Source organism: Clupea harengus, chromosome 2 (assembly GCF_900700415.2).
Source record: "Clupea harengus chromosome 2, Ch_v2.0.2, whole genome shotgun sequence".
Lineage (NCBI taxonomy): Eukaryota > Metazoa > Chordata > Actinopteri > Clupeiformes > Clupeidae > Clupea > Clupea harengus.
Window position 1 is genome coordinate 28,925,881 of NC_045153.1, and position 20,309 is coordinate 28,946,189.

Genomic DNA, 20,309 nt, shown 5'->3' on the forward strand with positions numbered 1-20,309 from the left:
TATTTGGCGGCTTTGACAAAGTGATGTGCCTTTTGTTAAACTTTATCTAGCTTATCACCAAGGGGATGACCTGGGCAGATTCACTGGGCTATAAAAAACACAAAGCAAATTAACCAATCCACTGGCTCAATGGACTGAGATTTTCCCTTTTCATTGAAGCGATTCACTTTTTGAGGACTTAATTGTAAGTCATCATGCTGTGATCATGTAGTTGCCATGCCGTCTATGTTGGATAATTGAATCAGCATATCTCCTGTAATTAGTGTCTCTATCTGAGGGCAGAGTCTACGCAAGGTGCAGTAAAACATTAGTTGTAACCGCAGGTTATATTGCATGGTCATTTCATTATCACTTCACATGTGTCTGCAAATTATGGCTATAAATTGTGTGTGAGAGCTGTGGGTCTTCATTCTTGCTGTGTGAAAATGAAGATGCTGCTAAGGATCCTGTTTTTGGGCATACTGAGTTTTTGGGATTGTAGCAGTGAAACGGAAAACCAAAATGAGTTCATGCTTCTCGCAGGGCCTTTGACAAACAACCTTCTGAAGGACCTTAGCACAAATCATGCAGCCAGTCAATCTTGGGTTTCAGGAGTTTTGGAAAGAGATCATATCTTTGACTGCAGTCACACGCTACCCTCGCAGATTATTGACCACTTCGAGTATCTTCATAGCCGGGGGGTGACACACTTTAAGGTGCCTCTCTCCTGGTCTCACATCCTCCCCACAGGAGACCCCAGCCAGCCCCATCAGGACACCGTGATGTGCTACAGGACCCTTCTGGAGCAGCTGACTGAATCAGGCCTGCAGCCTCTGGTGGTCCTACACCGCTCAACTGTACCAGAGGGCCTCAGAACCACACTTGGGGACTGGGAGAGTCCTGAGCTGCCAGAGGTCTTTGAGCGTTATGCAGAATTTGTGTTCTCACAGTTTGGAAATCTGGTCAAGTCCTGGATCACATTCAGTCAAATTGACGAGTTGAAGGGAGATAGATCCGTCCGAAATGTCCTACAAGCTCATACCAGTGTGTACCAGCTCTACCACAACATGTTCAGTGAGAAAGGTAAAAATATGAATGCATGTGTTTTATCATCTGTGTTACTCAGGTATCCTCTCTAATAATCACTCTTGGTGCTTAGCTAAATACTGAAAGAGATTAGCCTTATTATATATTTGTCTAATAATGTATCATAATTCATTCCATGTCTTTCTTGACACTTCTGTAGACTTGTTTTTGTATTTTTGTAATACAATTCTGCCTGAATTCAATGCAATTTTCAAGTATAAAGATTTCCATGTATAATTGAATTGTCTATTACTCCATTCTCTTTATAGTTAGTTAGACTAACATTGGATTAAGGGGTTCACCCAAAGGTCTTTGTCTCGGATTCATATAGTTCAAAAGGTGCCTAGAAACGTATACAATTCAACCATATACAGCAATCATACTTTGCCTTCATCAGGTGGTCAAGTTTCCCTGGGCTTGAAGGCCAATGACTTTGGTGCTGTTTTTCCACGCAACACTATATCCATGGTATGATCAATGTTCTGCAGAGATCTGTCATGTGTACGATGTCATACATAGTTGAAGCTTCTGTCAAACCTATCAAACTATTTAGCTGGCACTTAGGAATATGTTTTTCACTGTGATATAATGATCCTGGCTAATGAAAAAAGATGTGTCAAAAAATGCCTAACACTGTGACATTGACATGTGACATGGCTGACATATTTGAGAATATTGTCATTAAAAAATGTTTTCCTCAGGTTTCCATGGATTTTCTGTCGGTATGTGCTGAATATGACTGTACCACTAAATCAAGTCTGTTAGAAAAGCTGACAGATATACAGGTAACTTACTATTGTATCTAAATTTAGATGTTGACAAATAACATGTCTTGCATTTATTCATAATGAAAACAAGGTACAGTCCACTGTTCCATTGTTTCAGATGGCCACTGGAGGCCAGCCGGTCCTAATATACGACCTAGACATCAGGCAGTGCTCAAAAGAAGAAGAGTTCCAGCCTCTGATCAGTGTGTTGGGAGGTATGACCCCTTTGCACCATCCCTATTCACCTGTATAGAGGAGAGAGTTCAGCAAGATAACACACGAAAACAAAAGATTACAGAGTTCTGAGTAAAGTGAATGAACAGAGATGATAGTGAGATAGAGATAGAGCGAGATAGTGAAAGGGTAGAGTTTTCCTCTCAGTAAGTTGAACTTTCTGATCTGGTTGCCCTCAAATGTTGTTTGTTTTTTGTGTCATTGATTTTGAGTAACAATTTGATTTCACAACGTAATTCACAAAATATTTCAATATTCTGTACGCTGAACATACTATTCCAGACAGAAGTTATTAGCCTAATTTTTGCAATAACATGCAATTCATTCACAGCCATGAGGAATTTGGCTAGCCTATACCTAGATTTTGAAAATGTATCTCAGCTTGTTGGGTCACACAGCAATCATGTTGCTTCATTGAAAATCAAATAATTTTATTGCTTTATAATAGGCACATGATACATGATCACAATCATATAGATTTAGACTGAGATAACAGATGGTGATAAAGAGTAACTTTAATGTTTCCGATCTGGTAGCGATTCCATGAACTGGTGTAATGCTACAACTATAGTGGAGGGTGCATACATTATCTATGTTGTCATGTTTTAAGCTTTGCAGAACAGAGATTCACCAATCCAGGGCTGTGACATCACTAACTTATTTGGAACATTAGAAGAGGACCGGCTAATAAGGTGAAAAAAGTAAAACAAAAGAAAATGACACCATACCAACTAAATCAGGAGTGTTATTTTCATTCAGTGTACTAACCTTACAATTTGGTATCTTTTATTCATTACTCATTCTACTGACATTTTAGCCACAATGAAGCTTCAACAGGCGATAAGTCTGAGAGGAAAACAATGTCATCCAAGTATGAGGAAGTGTGGCAGAGCTTTAGCGCTCAGTCTCCTTCTGAGCGTGATGACTTCCTGATTGGATCATTTCCTGAGGGCTTTCAGTGGGCCGTCTCCAGTGAGTCTTTTAAAGTGGAGGGGGGCTGGTCTGAACATGGCAAAGGGGAGACAATATGGGACCGTTTTGGACACCAGGGCCATGTGTTTGATAACCAGACCGCTGATTTGGCTTGTGACAGCTACAACAAGGTGGACTATGATGTGTACCTGCTCAGAGGTCTTCTCACCAACACCTATCAGTTTTCTATCTCTTGGGCCCGAATCTTCCCTACTGGCCACAGGGGGAGCCTGTCAGAGAAAGGAGCCCTTTATTATGACAAACTGATCAACACTCTCCTCCAGTCAGGCATAGAGCCTGTTGTCACCCTTTATCACTGGGACCTTCCTCAGGCCTTACAGGACAATGGAGGCTGGACAAATCCCACCATTGTGGAGGCATTCAAAGACTTTGCTGACTTCTGCTTCTCCAGATTTGGAGACAGAGTAAAGACCTGGAACACCTTCAGCAGTCCTTGGGTTGTGAGCCACTCTGGGTATGGCACTGGTGAGCATGCACCAGGAGTCAAGGACCCAGTTGTTGCATCTTATCAGGTAAACAACTAAAACAGTTTCTGCTTTAAAGGTACAATTCTCGATTATAATCCATCACATGGTTTGTCGAATTCAGCAAAATTCTCTCCTTCTCTTCTTAGTGTGTTGGGAAACAAAGAGGCTCAAACAGGAGCACGGAAGGGAGGGCTGTATATGATTGGCTGTTGATCTGAAATCAATAACCTTTTCGACGACTTTACCTTTAATAAGGAGAGCACCTTGATTAAGGAGTGTACATTACAGTGCATAATGAAATGTTTGTCTCCTTGTAGGTGACCCACAACATCCTTAAATCCCATGCTGAGGCCTGGCATGTCTACAGTGATAAGTACAGGAAGCAGCAGGGTGGGAGAGTAGGCATTGCTCTGAACTCAGACTGGGCAGAACCTCTGAACGCCTCCAGTCCTCAGGACCTTGAGGCAGCTGAGCGCTACATGAACTTCATGCTGGGCTGGTTTGCACACCCCATATTTGTGGATGGAGACTATCCAGCTAAACTCAAGAGTCAGATTGAGCAGAAAAGGCAAGAATGTCAGCCTGCTGAGGTAGCGAGACTCCCTGTGTTCACAGAAGCTGAGAGACAGCGGATCAAAGGAACTGCTGATTTCTTTGGGCTCAACCATTACACCTCCCGCCTTATAAATGAGAGTAGGGGAAGCTGTGTTCCAGGACCTCATGGTGTTGGAGACTTCCAGTCTCATGTTGACCCCAACTGGCCAACCATAGACTCCGACTGGATTCACCCAGTGCCGTGGGGACTTCGCCGTCTGCTCAACTACATCTCATTACAGTACACATCTGTCACCAAAGTGCCGATATACATTACTGGAAATGGGATGCCAACCTATTACAATGGTGAATACTTCAATGACACCGAACGCGTAAACTTCCTGAAGAGTTATATAAATGAGGCAATGAAAGGTAAGCATGATAGATTTGTTTACTCCATTCCATAAACTTGTAGATAAAAAATAAAGTATTGTTTTTTGTACTGAGCACTAAAACAATTTTTCTATTCAGCTATCATTGTTGATGGAGTCGACGTGCAGAGGTACACTGTTCAGTCACTAATGGACGGTTTTGAGGGTCCACAAGGCTATAGCCAAAGGTTTGGCTTGCATTATGTTAACTTTGAAGACATGAACAGACCCCGAACCCCCAAAGCATCTGCATACTTCTACTCCCAAGTAGTTGAAATGAACGGCTTTGAAAATCTTCAGTCAAGATCAGTATCATATTTTCCAAAGTCAATGACAACAAAGCGCCCAAGTCTGTCCCCATCAGAGGTCCCCTCCAGATCCAAAGTGGTTTGGGAAAACTTTTCACATCAAACAAAGTTCCAAAGGAAACTTTACCACTACGGAACCTTCCCCGATGGATTCCAGTGGGGCATCTCATCTTCAGCCTATCAGATCGAAGGTGCGTGGAACACGGATGGAAAAGGACCAAGCGTGTGGGATACATTCACTCAAAAGCCTGGGAGCATCCCAAACAACGACACCGGTGATATTGCGTGTGACAGTTACAATAAGGTGGAAGAGGATCTCTACATGCTAAGGGCTCTGAGAGTGAAGTCATATAGATTTTCTTTGTCTTGGTCAAGAATATTTCCAAATGGTAGCGATACCTCTGTGAATCAGAAGGGAGTAGACTATTATAACAGGCTCATCAATGGTCTCCTTACCCATAACATCAGTCCAATGGTGACTCTCTACCACTGGGACCTTCCTCAGGCTCTACAGGAGATTGGTGGATGGGACAATGTCAACATGATTGACATGTTCAACGACTTTTGTGACTTCTGCTTTTCCACCTTTGGGGATAGAGTCAAGTTCTGGATCACATTCAACCAACCTTATACTATTGCATGGTCTGGTTATGGACTGGGTCAGGTTCCTCCCAATGTTAAAAGTCCAAGAGATGCCCCTTACAGAATTGCACACAATCTCCTTAAAGCCCACGCGAAAGTATATCACACCTATAGTGACAAATACAGGGAAACCCAAGGAGGACTGGTGTCTATTAGCTTGAATGCTGATTGGGTTGAGCCAAAAGACCCCAACGTACCTCGAGAGATAGCTGCTGCTGACCGTGCTCTCCAGTTCCAACTGGGCTGGTTCGCCCATCCCATCTTTAGAAATGGTGATTATCCTGATGCCATGAAGTGGCAAGTTGGCAACAAGAGTGACCTTCAGGGTCTAGCAATGTCCAGACTACCAACTTTCACTGATCAAGACAAGGCATACATACAAGGGACTGCTGATTATTTCAGCATCAATGCTTATACTACAAAAGTGGTTCGTCATGTGACAACCAGACTGTCTCCTCCATCATATGAAACTGACCAGGACCTGGGCAAGGCAGAAGAGGAGGATTCTCAGCCAACCGCTCTGAAAGAGCAGAAGGCTGTAGCGTTTGGACTAAGAAGACTTCTCAACTGGATAAAGGAGGAGTACGGCAACCCTGATATTTACATCACCGAAAATGGAGTGGCTACAGACTCTAGCACCACAGATGATGACACAGACAGAATATTCTTCTACAAGACGTATATAGATGAAGCCCTGAAAGGTACAACCATTAACTTAATAGTATTTTTCATTAAATGCACATTTTGTCTTAAATTGAGTTAGTTGCACTAGTGTGAATGTATGCTTTTGATGTGGGGGGTTTTCAGCACACAACCTGGACGGAGTGAAAGTTAAAGGATACTCGGCCTTTTCACTCATGGATTCTTTTGAGTGGCTGAATGGCTATAGAGTGGGTTTCGGACTTCATCATGTTGACTTCGAACAACCCTTCCGTCCAAGGACGCCAAAGCGATCTGCTCACTACTATTACCAGATCATCAAAGAGAATGGCTTCCCCCTACCCGATGAGGAGAAACTGATCTATGGTCATTTCCGTGAAGGCTTTGCCTGGAGCACGGCAACAGCATCATATCAGGTGACTGAGGCTTCTTGTCTTGTTGTCTTATGTCTTGTTGTGCATATTTGTATGATTGGAATACTTGCCCGAGAAAACATTGTCTCTTTCCTTGGTAGATTGAAGGTGGCTGGAGGTCAGATGGGAAGGGTCTAAGCATCTGGGACCGATTTGCTCATACACCACTGAGGGTGGGGGATGATGACACTGGGGATATTGCCTGCGATAGCTACAACAAGATTGCAGAAGACGTAGACATGCTTAAAAGCCTGAAAGTGAACCATTACAGGTTCTCCATCTCATGGCCCAGGGTTCTGCCTGATGGGACCACCAGTTTCATCAACAAGCCCGGACTTGACTACTATCACCGTCTGGTGGATGCCCTGCTGGCTGCTAACATTAAGCCCCAGGTCTAACAACTTTGCATTTTATTTTCAATGATAATCAGAACACCTATATTTATATAAAAACAAATGATTTCAATTTTGAAGGATGGTATCATAATTTAGAATGAAAGTCTTTGCTTTCAACCACAATTCTTTCCTACATTTACATGGGGGGGGGGGGGGGGGGTAGTTTTGCTGTTGCTGCATAACGTTTCGACATAAATGAGACAACACTATTGAATAAATGTGTTAATGCCACAGGTGACGCTGTACCACTGGGATCTGCCCCAGGCACTGCAGGACAAGGGTGGCTGGGAGAATGACACTGTAGTGCAACGGTTCAAAGAGTATGCTGATGTCATTTTTGACAGCTTAGGAGATAAAGTCAAATTTTGGATCACCATTAATGAGCCTTACAATGTGGCCAATATTGGTCATGGATACGGGAGTGCTGCTCCGGGTATGATACTATTCAAAGATATACAAATACTATATCAATATGATTATAAAGAGCAAAAGTTTGTTGAGAATTACCTCTGCTGATGAAGTCTGTACTGTATGTGGGGTAATTAATAAGGTGTCTTTTCTCCTTATAGGCATAAGCTTTAGGCCAGGCACCCTACCATATATTGTGGGCCATAACCTCCTGAAGGCCCATGCTGAAGCCTGGCATCTCTACAATGATAAGTACCGTGCTAAACAGGGTGGCATCATCTCCATCACCATCAACTCTGACTGGGCTGAGCCCCGCAACCCTTACAAGCAGGAGGACATCGATGCAGCCAGACGTGTGGTCCAGGTGAGGTTGGGTGCCAGGTGTCACTCCAGGACTGAAAACACACAGGACACACAATAAGCTTGACGATTAAAAAAATATATAAAAAGATGTCCTCCTGCTGTTTTCACCCTTTTAGTTTTATATTGGCTGGTTTGCTCATCCTGTGTTCAACGGAGACTATAGTGATGTCATGAAATCCATCATTCGAGAGAGGAGTTTAGCTGCTGGCCTTCCCAAATCAAGGTTTGACCATTATTAAAACTACATTTTAGGTGAAATTTTGACTTCCAGTGTGAAACGCTAAACACATTAATGCTTATTGTTATGTTACCTAAATATCATTTTATAGACTCCCAGAGTTCACTCCTGACGAAGTCAAAAGAGTTAAAGGTACCTATGATTATTTTGGATTCAACCACTATACAACTGTCCTGGCTTTCAAAGTGGACTACAAGGGTCTTCAGCACTATGATGCAGACAGGTGAGCCTTCACCTTGCACTCTGTTCATCAGTTTCAGCACAGTTAGTTTCAGTTCAGTATTCAGTAGTATAGTTAACTGAAAGACATGGTTAACGGAAAAGTCATTCACACTATCTGTAGTATAATGAACTGAAAGGCATGGTTAACGGAAAAGTCATTCACACTATTTGTATGCTTCTCTAGAGGGGCTGGGACTATCGCAGACCGGTCATGGTTGGACTCTGGCTCTAGCTGGCTGAAGGTTACTCCACCTGGATTCAGGAAAATTTTGAACTTTATCAAGGAGGAGTATGGGGACCCTCTCATTATCATCACAGAGAATGGCATCTCTGAACGCGGCCCAGTGAACCTTAACGATGCCCACAGAAGCCATTACTATGAAAATTATATCAATCAAGCACTGAAAGGTTAGGACACATTCATACTAACCATTTCAAATTTGTGTGACTTTATATTGACAATGAGACATTTAAACAAGCTTAAATTTGCTTAAAGAATTTGCTTAAAAAAAGTAAGATGGGGGTGATAAGGGGGTCCTAAGGAGAAAACCTGACAAAGTAACTGTTCTTTTTCAGCTTACTTGATTGACGGGGTTAACATCAATGGCTACACTGCCTGGTCTCTTATGGACAACCTGGAGTGGGCCACTGGCTTTTCAGAGAAGTTTGGCCTGTTCTATGTGAACCGATCCGATGCCTCCCTGCCCCGGCTGCCCAAGGAGTCTGTGAAGCACTATGGAACCATCATCACCTGCAATGGCTTCCCTGACCCATCTCAGGGCCCTCACCCTTGCCTAGGCCCTGACCCAGAAGGTAAAATATCATGGACACAAGAAACACACAATACCAAATAGTTGGATGGAAAGTAGGTTACTCTTTGTCCATAACCTCCTTGCCACCTCAGGAACCATGATGCCTCCCCTTCCAGTTAAGATCCATTGTGTGATCATCATCAATTGATTTGTTTTCCTGCCCCCATAGGAACGAGTGCACCTACCACCTCCCCTTCTTCAGTGGTGACGTTTCTGGGCATGGAGGTGTCTCTATCTGATGCAGAGCTGGCTCTGAACATCCTCTTCAGCCTCTCCATCATCGGTACTGCAGTGGCTGCTCTGATGACCTATCGGTGCCTCAAGGCTACCAGGAGATCAAAACATCCTTCAGGTGAAAACATCAGCCTGAAGAACCAATTCTGAGTCGATATGCTGTACAAGTGTATTTACGATACTTCTATATTATTTAATTTCATTTAATTTCATTTTCATTATTTGTACAGAGTAGTTTTATATTGTTTGTTTTATCAGGCAAGGACAAGTGTGCATGTTAACAATTTTCAATTGATTTGGTTTAGGGCAATACAAAAAAGCTTATTTCTGAAAATTCAGTTTTATGTATTTTTAATGGCAAAGCTGTGGAAAGAACTAACTGCTGTTCAATTATTGCATATTTTATTATAGCTATTATTGGTAACAAAATCTGATAATGTTTTTATCCTTTGAATTCTGAATATCTAAAAAATACATGCCAGTAAATATGTTACTGAAAATGTTGCATAGTAGCATTTTTCTGTTGGTAGAATTACACAGCTAAGTCACTGCTTATAACTACTCTACTGTAGTGATAACATGTGTTTGATGTTATATGGCATGTGGCAATAAAGGTTTGAATGTGAACTTCTGTGTTTTTGTTTGAGTGCATACTATAAGCCACACATAAAAAAGAGAAGCATGTATCTTGTTGCCTGTTGTTGCCTGTTGTTGCCAGCCACTATGATGTGCTAAGACAGGGATATTTCTTAAAGCTTGATTGCATGTTGTACGCCCCACACAACAAAAATTGTTGTGACAAAGATTATATTCTTAAATAAATCATGTCATGGGTTTGAAAACAAGGACAGGGTTTATGGCTGCTTAAGAGTGGGAGCTTGTCTTTCTGCAATGGTGTACAGCCATGACCTCTGTACAGAATTTGGATTTTTATCAGGAGTGACCAGGCTGAAAGTAATTGGAACGTAATGAGTCCAGAGTCTTTGTCATTTTTTGACCATTATCAACCTCAGTGCAATAAAGTACAGTGCAATGGGATGCTAATTCATGATTATGCAACACAGGGCTTGTGGAGTGCAAGCTATGTTGTGCATAGCTATACATTGTCTGTTGAGTGTTGACTGGACAATGTTGATACTATTCACACAACATGCACATGAGGACACAGAGGGATCTTCACTCTGTTGCTGTGTTTTGGTGGTGACAGTGATGAGGCTTGAAACCAGAATGAATTCATGCTTCTTGCAGGCCTATTGACAGAAAGCTTTTTAGAAAAACTTGAGTCATGCCGTCAGTCATTCTTTGGTTTCAGGACTTCTAGAAAGAGATGTCTTTGCAGCCATCTATCTGCCCTCACAGATCATTGACCACTTCCAGTACCTTTAGAGCCGGGGGTGTGACAGACTTAAAGGCCTCTCCTGGTCCTGGTCTCACATCCTCCCCACAGCCATCCAGCCCCATCAGGACACCGTGAGGTGCTACAGAACCCTTCTGGACCCTTCTCAATTGGGTGTCTCATGTGCACCTTAATTCTGCAGTGTGATACTGAATACTTGTTCTGTTTATAAATACTTCTCATGGGATCCCGGGGAACTTTAAATAAACAAAGGGGTTTTGTCCTTGAATGAGGCTCTGTACGCATTTATAATGTTTAATTTTAACCCGTTTACACAACTGCACATTTATGTATTGATGCTAATGTCTTTGCTGTCCTATCCTCCAGAGTAATGTCAAAAACTACTAAACCAATATCATGTTTTCCTAAAATAGACTTCACAGACAGTATAAAATATGTCTCTGTAAAGCAAAAAGTACAATCTAATCACATGACCTTCAACCAGTGACATTGCGCTTGTTTATCAGGTAAAGGCAATAAACACAATGACACGTGTATTTGAAGTTTATTTATCACATGTGTTAAACCAGGACGGATACACCGGTAACGAATGCAAGGACAAAGACCAATGATGTGAGGACTCTTAGGAAGTGCGGGTGCGGATGGGAGAAGGTAACAACACTCAGGGGGCTGCACATCCACATGGGGAAGATGAAGTGTGCAGGCAGGAGCCAGAAGCAAACTTGCGCTGCTCAGGCAGGTCAGACAAGTGGGATCCAAGGCCGGGTAAAAAACCACAGTGCCATCGGGCCCAATGTTGCAGAGGCAGGAGAGAGGGAGACGAGGGATGCGGATGACCCCCAGGAGGTGACCCCTGAACCACCCCCGAGCAACCCAAGGACCGAGTCAAGCCAAAAGGCCAAAAGTCTGAACGAGCCGAGAAGGAAGATCAAATGGCCAAAGGCCAGCGAGACGGTGGAGTGGAAGAGGCTGGATGAGTCACTCAGTGATCTGCTGCAGAAGGCACTGCGTGGGACAGTGGAGGCCAAGCTTAACCTGTTTGGAGAGATTCTCTACGAGGAGTGTAGCGGCAGGTATGGCAAGGTGACGGGCAGGAAAGCAGCCGAAAAATCTAAGGGAAGAAGGGAAAAGGAGATTGACGACCTAGTAGCAGGCAGAAGACAGCTTCGCAGACGCTGGAGGAAAGCGGAGGAATCAGAAAGAGAGGGTCTGAAAGCCCTTTGGGATGACATCAGAAGGAGGCTGGCCAACCTGAGGAGGGCAGAGCGCATTAGGCGGCGAAGGAAGAGGAAGGAAAAGGAGAGGGCAAACTTCTTTAAGAACCCCTTTCGCTTTGCACGAGGACTCCTTGAGGAGAAGACCAGTGGATCGCTTGAGATCTCCAAGGAAGATCTGGAGGATCACATCCATGGTCAATATAGCGATCCCGCAAGGAATGAGCCCCTGGGCCCACCAGGCTATGTGCCAAAGCCGGGAGAACCATCAGTGCTTTTTGATGCTTCACCACCCAAGCTCTGTGAGATCAAGCGGGTAGTTTGGCGGGCAAGATCGGCATCTGCTCCAGGGCCAAATGGGATACCATACAAGCTGTATAAAAACTGCCCAAGTGTGCTGAAGCTTCTATGGACCCTGATGAAAACAGCTTGGACCAAGCAGACCATTCCATCACAGTGGCAGAGGGCAGTGGCAGTTTTCATCCCTAAAGAACAGAACTCCAAGACCATCGAACAGTTCAGGAGCATAGCCCTGCTGAATGTTGAGGGGAAGATCTTCTTCTCAGTCATGGCAAGAAGAATGACTTCCTACCTGATGGAGAATGGCTATATTGACACCAGCTGCCAGAAGGCCGGGATTCCAGGTTTCCCGGGGTGTGTGGAACATGCCACCATGATCTGGGAGCAGATCCAGATTGCCAAGAGGGAGAAGAAAGACCTGCATGTGGTTTGGCTAGATTTAGCCAACGCATATGGGTCAGTGCCACACAACCTCATAGCATTTGCCCTGGACTTCTTTTACATCCCACAGAGCATGTGCTTCATGTTGCCAAATTCCACCACCATCTGGCAACAGCTGGAAGTGGGGATCGCGATGGGATGCTCTATCTCCCCCATCCTCTTCATCACAGCTTTTGAAGTGATCTTGATTGGAGCAAGACAGGTGGTGGGAGGAGCCCGTCTGCCTACTGGACGGAAGCTCCCCCACTAAGGAGTTACATGGATGACATCACATGCTTGCTCCAAACTGCTCCATGCACGTCCAGGCTCATGAAGAGGCTGGATGAGTTGATCATTTGGGCCAGGATGAAGTTCAAGGCAAAAAAGTCAAGGAGCCTTTCCTTGCGGAAAGGGGTACTGAATGACAGGGTCACCTTTATAATCGGCGGAGAAAACATCCCACGCATTGCAGACCAGCCCATCCGAAGTCTTGGGAGGCAATATACAGCCAGCCTCTCAGACAAGGAAATAGGAAAGACCACCTTGCAGCAGCTCTCAGCAGGCCTGGCCAAAATCGACTCAAGCCAGTTACCTGGAAAGTACAAGGTGTGGTGTTTCAATTTCACACTGTACCCAAGGGTAATGTGGCCGCTGAAGCTGTGCGAAGTCACCTCGTCAGCCGTGAGCAAGATGGATGCAAAGACCAGCTCGTTCATCCGCAAATGGCTAGGACTCCCAAGGGGCCACTCATCGGCCAGCCTGTATGGAAAGAACACACTTCAGCTTCCCCTGAAATCTATCACCATAGGTTACAGGCAGGAGAAGGCAAGGCTGGTGATGGAGCTGAGGGAATCTACAGATGAGACCGTGAGGGACATGGAAGCCCGGGTGTTGACTGGGAGGAAGTGGAGGGCCGAGGAGGAGGTGCAGAAGGCAGTGGGCAGGTTGCAGCACCAGGAGATGGTGGGCAGAGTCCAGACAGGGCGCGCTGGCCTTGGGTGGGGAGATCCGCCTATTCTGTGGTCCAGAGCTAGCAGGAAGGAGAGGAAGGATCTTGTTGTCTCGGAGGTGACAAAGATGGCAGAGGACGAGTACAGGGTCAAGGCAGTGGCGCAGGGGCAGCAGGGACGCTGGACGACGTGGGAGGGGGTTGCGGGTCGGGTGGTGAGCTGGGCAGACTTCTGGAAACTGCCACAGGCTCGACTCAGTTTCCTCATCAGGGCAACCTACGACACTCTGCCCTCCCCCCGAAACCTCCAGCAGTGGCTGGGCACGGAGCAGGCCTGTGACCTCTGTGGGACCATCAATGCTTCCCTACAACACACTCTGTCAGGTTGCAAGACCGCGCTATCCCAGGGCAGGTATGGATGGCGGCACGATCAGGTGCTGAGGAAACTGGCAGAGGTAGTGGAGAGGAAAAGGCAAGAGGCAAGCGCTGGGAGGCAGCCGGGGAGCCAGCAGAGGACCCATTTCCTTAGGGAAGGGGAAAAGGGGGACACTGTCAGAAGGAGACCAGCATCCACCCTTTTGTTGCCAGGAGTGGAATGGAGAATGGAGGTGGACTTGGGCAGGCAGCTCCACTTCCCAGGGGAGATCTGCAGCACCACACTGAGGCCAGATGTGGTGCTGTGGGCCAGGACGGAGAGATCTGCGCTGCTTGTGGAGCTGACGGTGCCATGGGAGGAGGGGATGGAGGGAGCCCACGAAAGGAAGAGGGCAAAGTACTCTGACCTGGTTGCGGAGTGCAGGGAGAGCGGTTGGAGTACACGACTCTTTCCAGTGGAGGTTGGCACGAGGGGGTTTGTGGGAAGCTCAATGACTCGCCTACTTAAAGAGCTAGGGCTGAGGGGCAAGGAGCTACACAAAGCCACCAGAGAGCTGTCTGAGGAAGCAGAGAAGGCAAGTTTTTGGCTTTGGTTAAGGAGGCGGGACAAGGCATGGGGAGCGAGCAACTCCTGAGAAAGGCTAGCTGCGGGGGGTGACTGGGAGACGTCCCTGTTCACTGCCCCGCCACCAGGAGATGTTCCGGGATAAGGGGCGAAACATCTGTGAAAGGTGGTCCCCGGCTGACGACCCCGCAGCTAGCCCAAAGGGCACCGGTGGAGGTGCGGCAGGCCTAGAGCCTAGCAGGTTTTTACCATCTACCTGTTCACACTAATTGTATGCCTGCCTGCCTTTATGGCAGAGAATAGGGATTATAAAATGCTTTGTCTATTTTTCACAATATTTTATACAAAACATCTCCTAATGTTTCTCTACTAACTAATGAGTGTTTACTCTGTATGTGTGCAGTTGTAGATATTTATGGACTTTTTAAATTGGTGGAACATTTCTTGCAGAACAACTGAGATAGAGATAGATAAAGATATTATTACCGATAACTGATTATTTTGACGTCATTGGCTGATGCACAATCCCTGAATATTGATCATATAAATACTGTGTCTAAAATATATATTTCATTATAATCTTAAACATGGCCTCGATAAATCCTTGCATCTAAAAGCTGTAAATGTTTAAACTTCTACCTTTAACAAAACTCATCTTATTTTAGGTAAGATGAAAGTCAACAGTTCAGCAGTTGTCTGAAATTCAACTCCTTTGCCGCAGACAAAGTGAGTCATTTCACATCAGGTTTCAGCTCTGTAATACTGTATTTAAAATTCTGCCTGTTGTAGTTCTATATGAGCTGGTTTGCTCAACCCGTCTTCAAAGGTGACTACAATGAGGTGATGAAAACTATCATCCGTGAAAGAAGCTTAGCAAGTTCCCAAGTCTCTGTGTGACACCTCCCTGTCGCATAGTTGATGATGTTCTGAGTCCATTGTGTTGCAAGAGATAAGAGACAGCTTCTGTTATTATTATTTGTTTTATGACCAAGCACAGAGCACTATCTGTCCACATGACGTACGGTGTATCTTTGCAGTCTTCCTGAATTCACTCCTGAAGAGATAAACAGAATAAATGGCACTTGGATTTCTTTGAACTGGACTAGTACACTTCAGTCTTGGCTTTCCACAAGAACTTCGATAAAAGCCTTCAGATCTAAGATGCAGATAGGTGAGTGTCATGCTAGTACTTTCCATTCATTATTTAGGTGTAACTAATCCCTCTGTAATGTGGTTTAACAAATCATTTCCATGACACAATTACAAGATTCTCTTGTTACCAAGTTGCATGGTTAAGGGGAAGAGCTGCCAGAAGCCAGATCCTGATCTAATAGTCTGAGAGCTTACACTACCAACATACTGACATAATGCATTCATGGGTGGGTACAGTTACTGGGCGGTCCTGGATTATGGCACCCACTGGATTGAGTAAGATCTTTAATCAAGAATATGGAGACCCCTTCACATATGTCAGAGAGAATGGCATCTCAGAACAAGGTCAAATCAATCTGAATGATGCTCCAAGATTTTACTACTATGAGAACTACATTAACAATGCAATGAATGTCTGTTACATTATCAAGGCCCTTGCTAGAAGCAATACAAATGCAATGTGCTGAATGTCTGAATGTATCTATCAGGATGAGGACCAGTATGATTCTGCAATGCGGCTACATTTTCAGCATACTTGGCTACACAGCTTAGACCCTACTGGACAACCTTGAGTGGGCAGCTGGTTTAGCAGAGAGGCCTGTTCTTTGCCAACTGTTCTGTTCCCTCCCGCTTAAGGAATCTGCCAAGTGCTATTCCACTATCATCCCCTGCAATGGCTTCCCTGACCCATCCAAGGGCCCTCATGAATGCATCTCACCTGAACTCAAAGGTAAAGCACTGCTTAATGTTTGAGCGCAAAATTCTATGGTCATTTTAAGTGATCATCACCACTACCACACTCTGCTCCACCTCACCCCACCATACTTATTTACAAGCAACAACCATCTAAATAATCTAATCATTTTGAATACATTTTTTTTTCATCAGATTAATGATTCCTTTATTTGATGAAAATGATGTTTGATTATTAACAAAAAATATTAGTAAGTTATGATTTTGCAGTCAATAAAGTGTAAGATGTATAAAATGATTGTGTGAGATTTTGTTATAATTAAACTATTAATTACAGAAGAAAGGAACTGATGTCATGACAAAATATCACATTTCAAATAGAAATATAAAGCAAAAGATCAACAATAATGTACATTTATAATTAACTTTGAGTAAACAAATCACCTAATTCAGGGGTTTTCAACTGGTTTTGTCCCAGGGACCACCATTCTGACCAGAAAGTAATCCGCGGCCCACTGATGTGCCAGTGATTCCCAAAACATTTTACAGTCCCGTACCCTTCTTTTTCATGTTTGTAACCGCCGCCACGCCCCCTCCCCCCGCACACATATTCTGCCTATAATACAATGTAATTTCTTCGCTGAATATGGGTCTACATCAGTATTTTGGGCAATGCGACTTGGCTATTCAGACATAAATATGTTGACGGGCCCAGGTATATTTATAAAAATCTAAAAAGTCAATGGTGAACTAATCAACATAGGCTCATGTCGCGGACCCCCTGCAATTCCGTCGCGGACCACCAGGGGGCCACGGACCCCTGGTTGAAAACCCCTGACCTAATTTAATGCGAAAAAGACAACTGTTACTACTCTCCCTTTAAAATTACCCCTTTTTTCTAAAGGGATTCATTTATTGCCATCTTGTGGATACACATGGAACTCATCTGCCACATATTTTAATGTCATCACATACATATACAGTGGATAACAAAGATTACAAATAGTCCAACAACAAAATACATTTTCTCCACACATGCCTATGTGTAAAATCTTTCAACCCTACGTCAGCATTTTGAGGAACAACTTTTACATTTTATAACTTTATAACTGTCTCCAGTAGCCTACGTGCAAAGAAGTTTTTGACACCCAGTTTTTAACCCATTCCTCGTGTGTAAAATATTCCATCTCAGTAAGATTCTTCCATGGGGTAAAATAATTACATTTTATCTCCCTTCAAAGACCAATTCAAATTCCATATTGCATTGTGAGAAAGTGAAATGCCCCCTTCTCATCGCTTCCCACTCCCGCAAAAATGGAGTGAGACTCGCACTGCCCCGCAAGAGCAGGAGAGAAACCTTGACTCACGAGCTCGCGCACACACACATGCCTGGTATATCCGCTAGCCACCCTTTCCATGCTGCTATGTACATTTTTAACCGAGTGAAGGTTGGCGCAGTGCAGGTGCTGACTCCTAACGTGACTGCAACGTGGTTATCCCGCGGTATACAGAAAACACAATTGGTACAGTTTATCCCTTTTGCTATGATTACCATTCATGGCATGTAGTGCGGTAGCCACTAAGTCATGTCCCATTTACTCCCTGTTTCCGTATACAACCCTGAATAAGTCATAGCATACATACGGTTACTCACACTTTCTCACACATCACTCCCATCCTGCTTCTCGTATGTGGAAGCGAGCGCCGCTAAGGAGCAGCATTTCCCACGGGGAGGGAGAAGGGAATGATCTTGAGGGATGTTTGATGATAAGTTCGTTATGTGCGGATGTTAATAATATGTGTTGTGTGCGTAAAATTGTAAGTATTGTAATATATGGCTTTGGGTGCATGGATTAACTTGGTGGTTGGCTTATATATATGTGAACAAACCCTCACTTCGAGGAGGAGGCAAGTGTGTGCTGGCGAGGCAAAAGCCTGGTGTGGCAGCTGAATTTCTTTCAAACTCCCGCAACCTTGTATTTCAGTCAATATTCATCTGTTTAAGATGGAACATGTTGTATCAGCCATTTAGCCTTCACTAACAGCCTACTAAGTATGTCATGGTTATTTAAACAGACAGCAACAAGGTCAAGTGACAGCAACAAGTGATTTGTGAAACTAGCAATGGACTCCTCCGCACCCCAGAAAGCACAAAACAAGCAGTGCTTTCTGGGAGCCCAACTGATACAACTAACATCATCTGCAAGGCAGGGATGTGAATCACTTCTCAACAGACTTGTAAGTTAAAAAATAAAAAATAGAGAGAGACGAAAGTTACAATATGAGTCTGTGGAAATATATTTCATAATGAATTATATGAATATTTTTCTTGAAAACATTAATTGAGGAGGTTCTGAAAGGTAGAGTTGTTCATACTTTTTAAGTTTGGCAGTTTGTTCCTGTTGCATGCATCATAGCAGCTAAATGCTGCTTCAACATGTTTAGTGTTGACTCTGGCTGACCTGAGTTCATGGATCTAAAAGCCTTACTCGATTTATATTCTTCAAATATATCAGATATGTATTCTGAGCCTAAACAATTCAGTGATTTATAAACCAGTAACAGTACATTACAATCTATTCTGTAAGTAACTGGAAGCCAGTTTGAAGATTTTAAAACTGCAGTAATGTGCTCTGTTCTCTCGGTCCTGGATAACACTCTAGCAGCAGCATTCTGAATGAGCTGCAGCTGTTTAATTGTCTTTTTAGGAAGTCAAGTTAAGAGACCATTACAATAGTCCACATTACTGAAGCCTGGATGAGCTTATCTTATCTTATGACTGATGAACTGATTGTTTTCAAGCTGTTTTATGATGTCCATTGTGTGTCCACCCTAATATTGAATTATTGGTTGATGGAACTCAGAGGCCATGCAGACGGACTCTAGTTTCTGAACCCGGTGAACCCTAGCTTGAGCTAAATATGACTTAGGAGGGTCCAAGGCTAGAACTGAATTGTCATTTTATCTTTTAGAAGTAGTTAGATAGTCACTATCTACAGATGCTTAGATCATAAACAAACTCTCTGTTAGAAACTCTGTTAACTACAATGTATGGTTATTGTTAAATTTCAACAAACTGTCTATAAAGGCGTACTATCCATATACAGTGTTAGCTATATTTTTTTATATTAATATTGCAGTTATTATAATAGCTACAGATGACTGTCATATAAAAGATGTTGTTTTTCTAAGCAGCTTCATAGTATCAAATAAGTTGTCTGACAGTATTACTGTGGCTAGAACTGTTTGATCTGATTGAATTCTTCCTGTTTACATTGGAAGTATATTTTGATCTGTGGATGTATCATGCAGACTGTCATCTCTTAAGTTTACCTCTTATGTAAGGAGAGTATGCATTATGCAGGCACATTTCTTAAAGATTTCAGATATTTGAACCGTATTAACATCAGCAGTGGTTGTGGTAATAGTGGTGGTGGTTAGCAGAGGTATTGATTTGATTGCAGCCTTCCTTGTAGGGATGTCTGCACAAACTGGCCTAGATGTTAGACCACATTTTAGCTGCACGATTATTACTGTAATAATTATGAATACTGTACTGTATTTGCAAATAGGTAATACAGATTGTAACAACTCCACATCAAATGTAAAGAAAACCAACTTCAATTTCAAGTTCATGTGACTATATCACATTATTTGCAGGTTTTGGATTATTTTTAAAACAGATGAATCAATAATGAATCAATTCACACTCAACATAACCCTCAAGGGTCTTGTTGGAAAAAATGATGAAAATTTGATTTTACTGTGAAGTTACTACAAGCCCCTCACTTCACATGCAGCGCACAGACAAATACAGTTTGCACTGACTAGCCTACTATGCAAGTCAATAAGACTAGAGCCCTACGTTGGGCCCACCCTTGTGTTTAGTCAAATGGAATAACATTTGGGGATTTTACAAGTCAGGTCCATGATATAATCATTGACCAAAGTGTAATCATCATATTTTGGAACTTATACACACGGGCATACAAAGTAATGGACAAAATGTTGCCAAGAAATGGAAAATAATAGTTTGTAATCAGATATACACATATATTGAGTTTAAACAGACACGGATTAGTGGTTGCCTTCCAGGTC

General features: G+C 43.5%; 1 protein-coding gene across 1 annotated transcript; it reads left to right on the forward strand.

The window, feature by feature from the left end:
• Positions 1–111: 111 nt before the first annotated feature.
• On the forward strand, positions 112–9,813 carry LOC105907899 (lactase-phlorizin hydrolase-like). The gene is made up of 17 exons (XM_031560011.2): positions 112–1,062; positions 1,463–1,533; positions 1,767–1,850; positions 1,951–2,047; positions 2,677–2,758; positions 2,884–3,571; positions 3,844–4,492; positions 4,592–6,142; positions 6,249–6,517; positions 6,616–6,906; positions 7,144–7,342; positions 7,479–7,681; positions 7,797–7,903; positions 8,010–8,141; positions 8,325–8,548; positions 8,717–8,953; positions 9,122–9,813. Exons 1-17 carry the CDS (start codon positions 426–428, stop codon positions 9,334–9,336), a joined length of 5,736 nt encoding a protein of 1,911 aa, XP_031415871.1. The 5' UTR covers positions 112–425; the 3' UTR covers positions 9,337–9,813.
• The last annotated feature ends 10,496 nt before the right edge of the window (positions 9,814–20,309 follow it).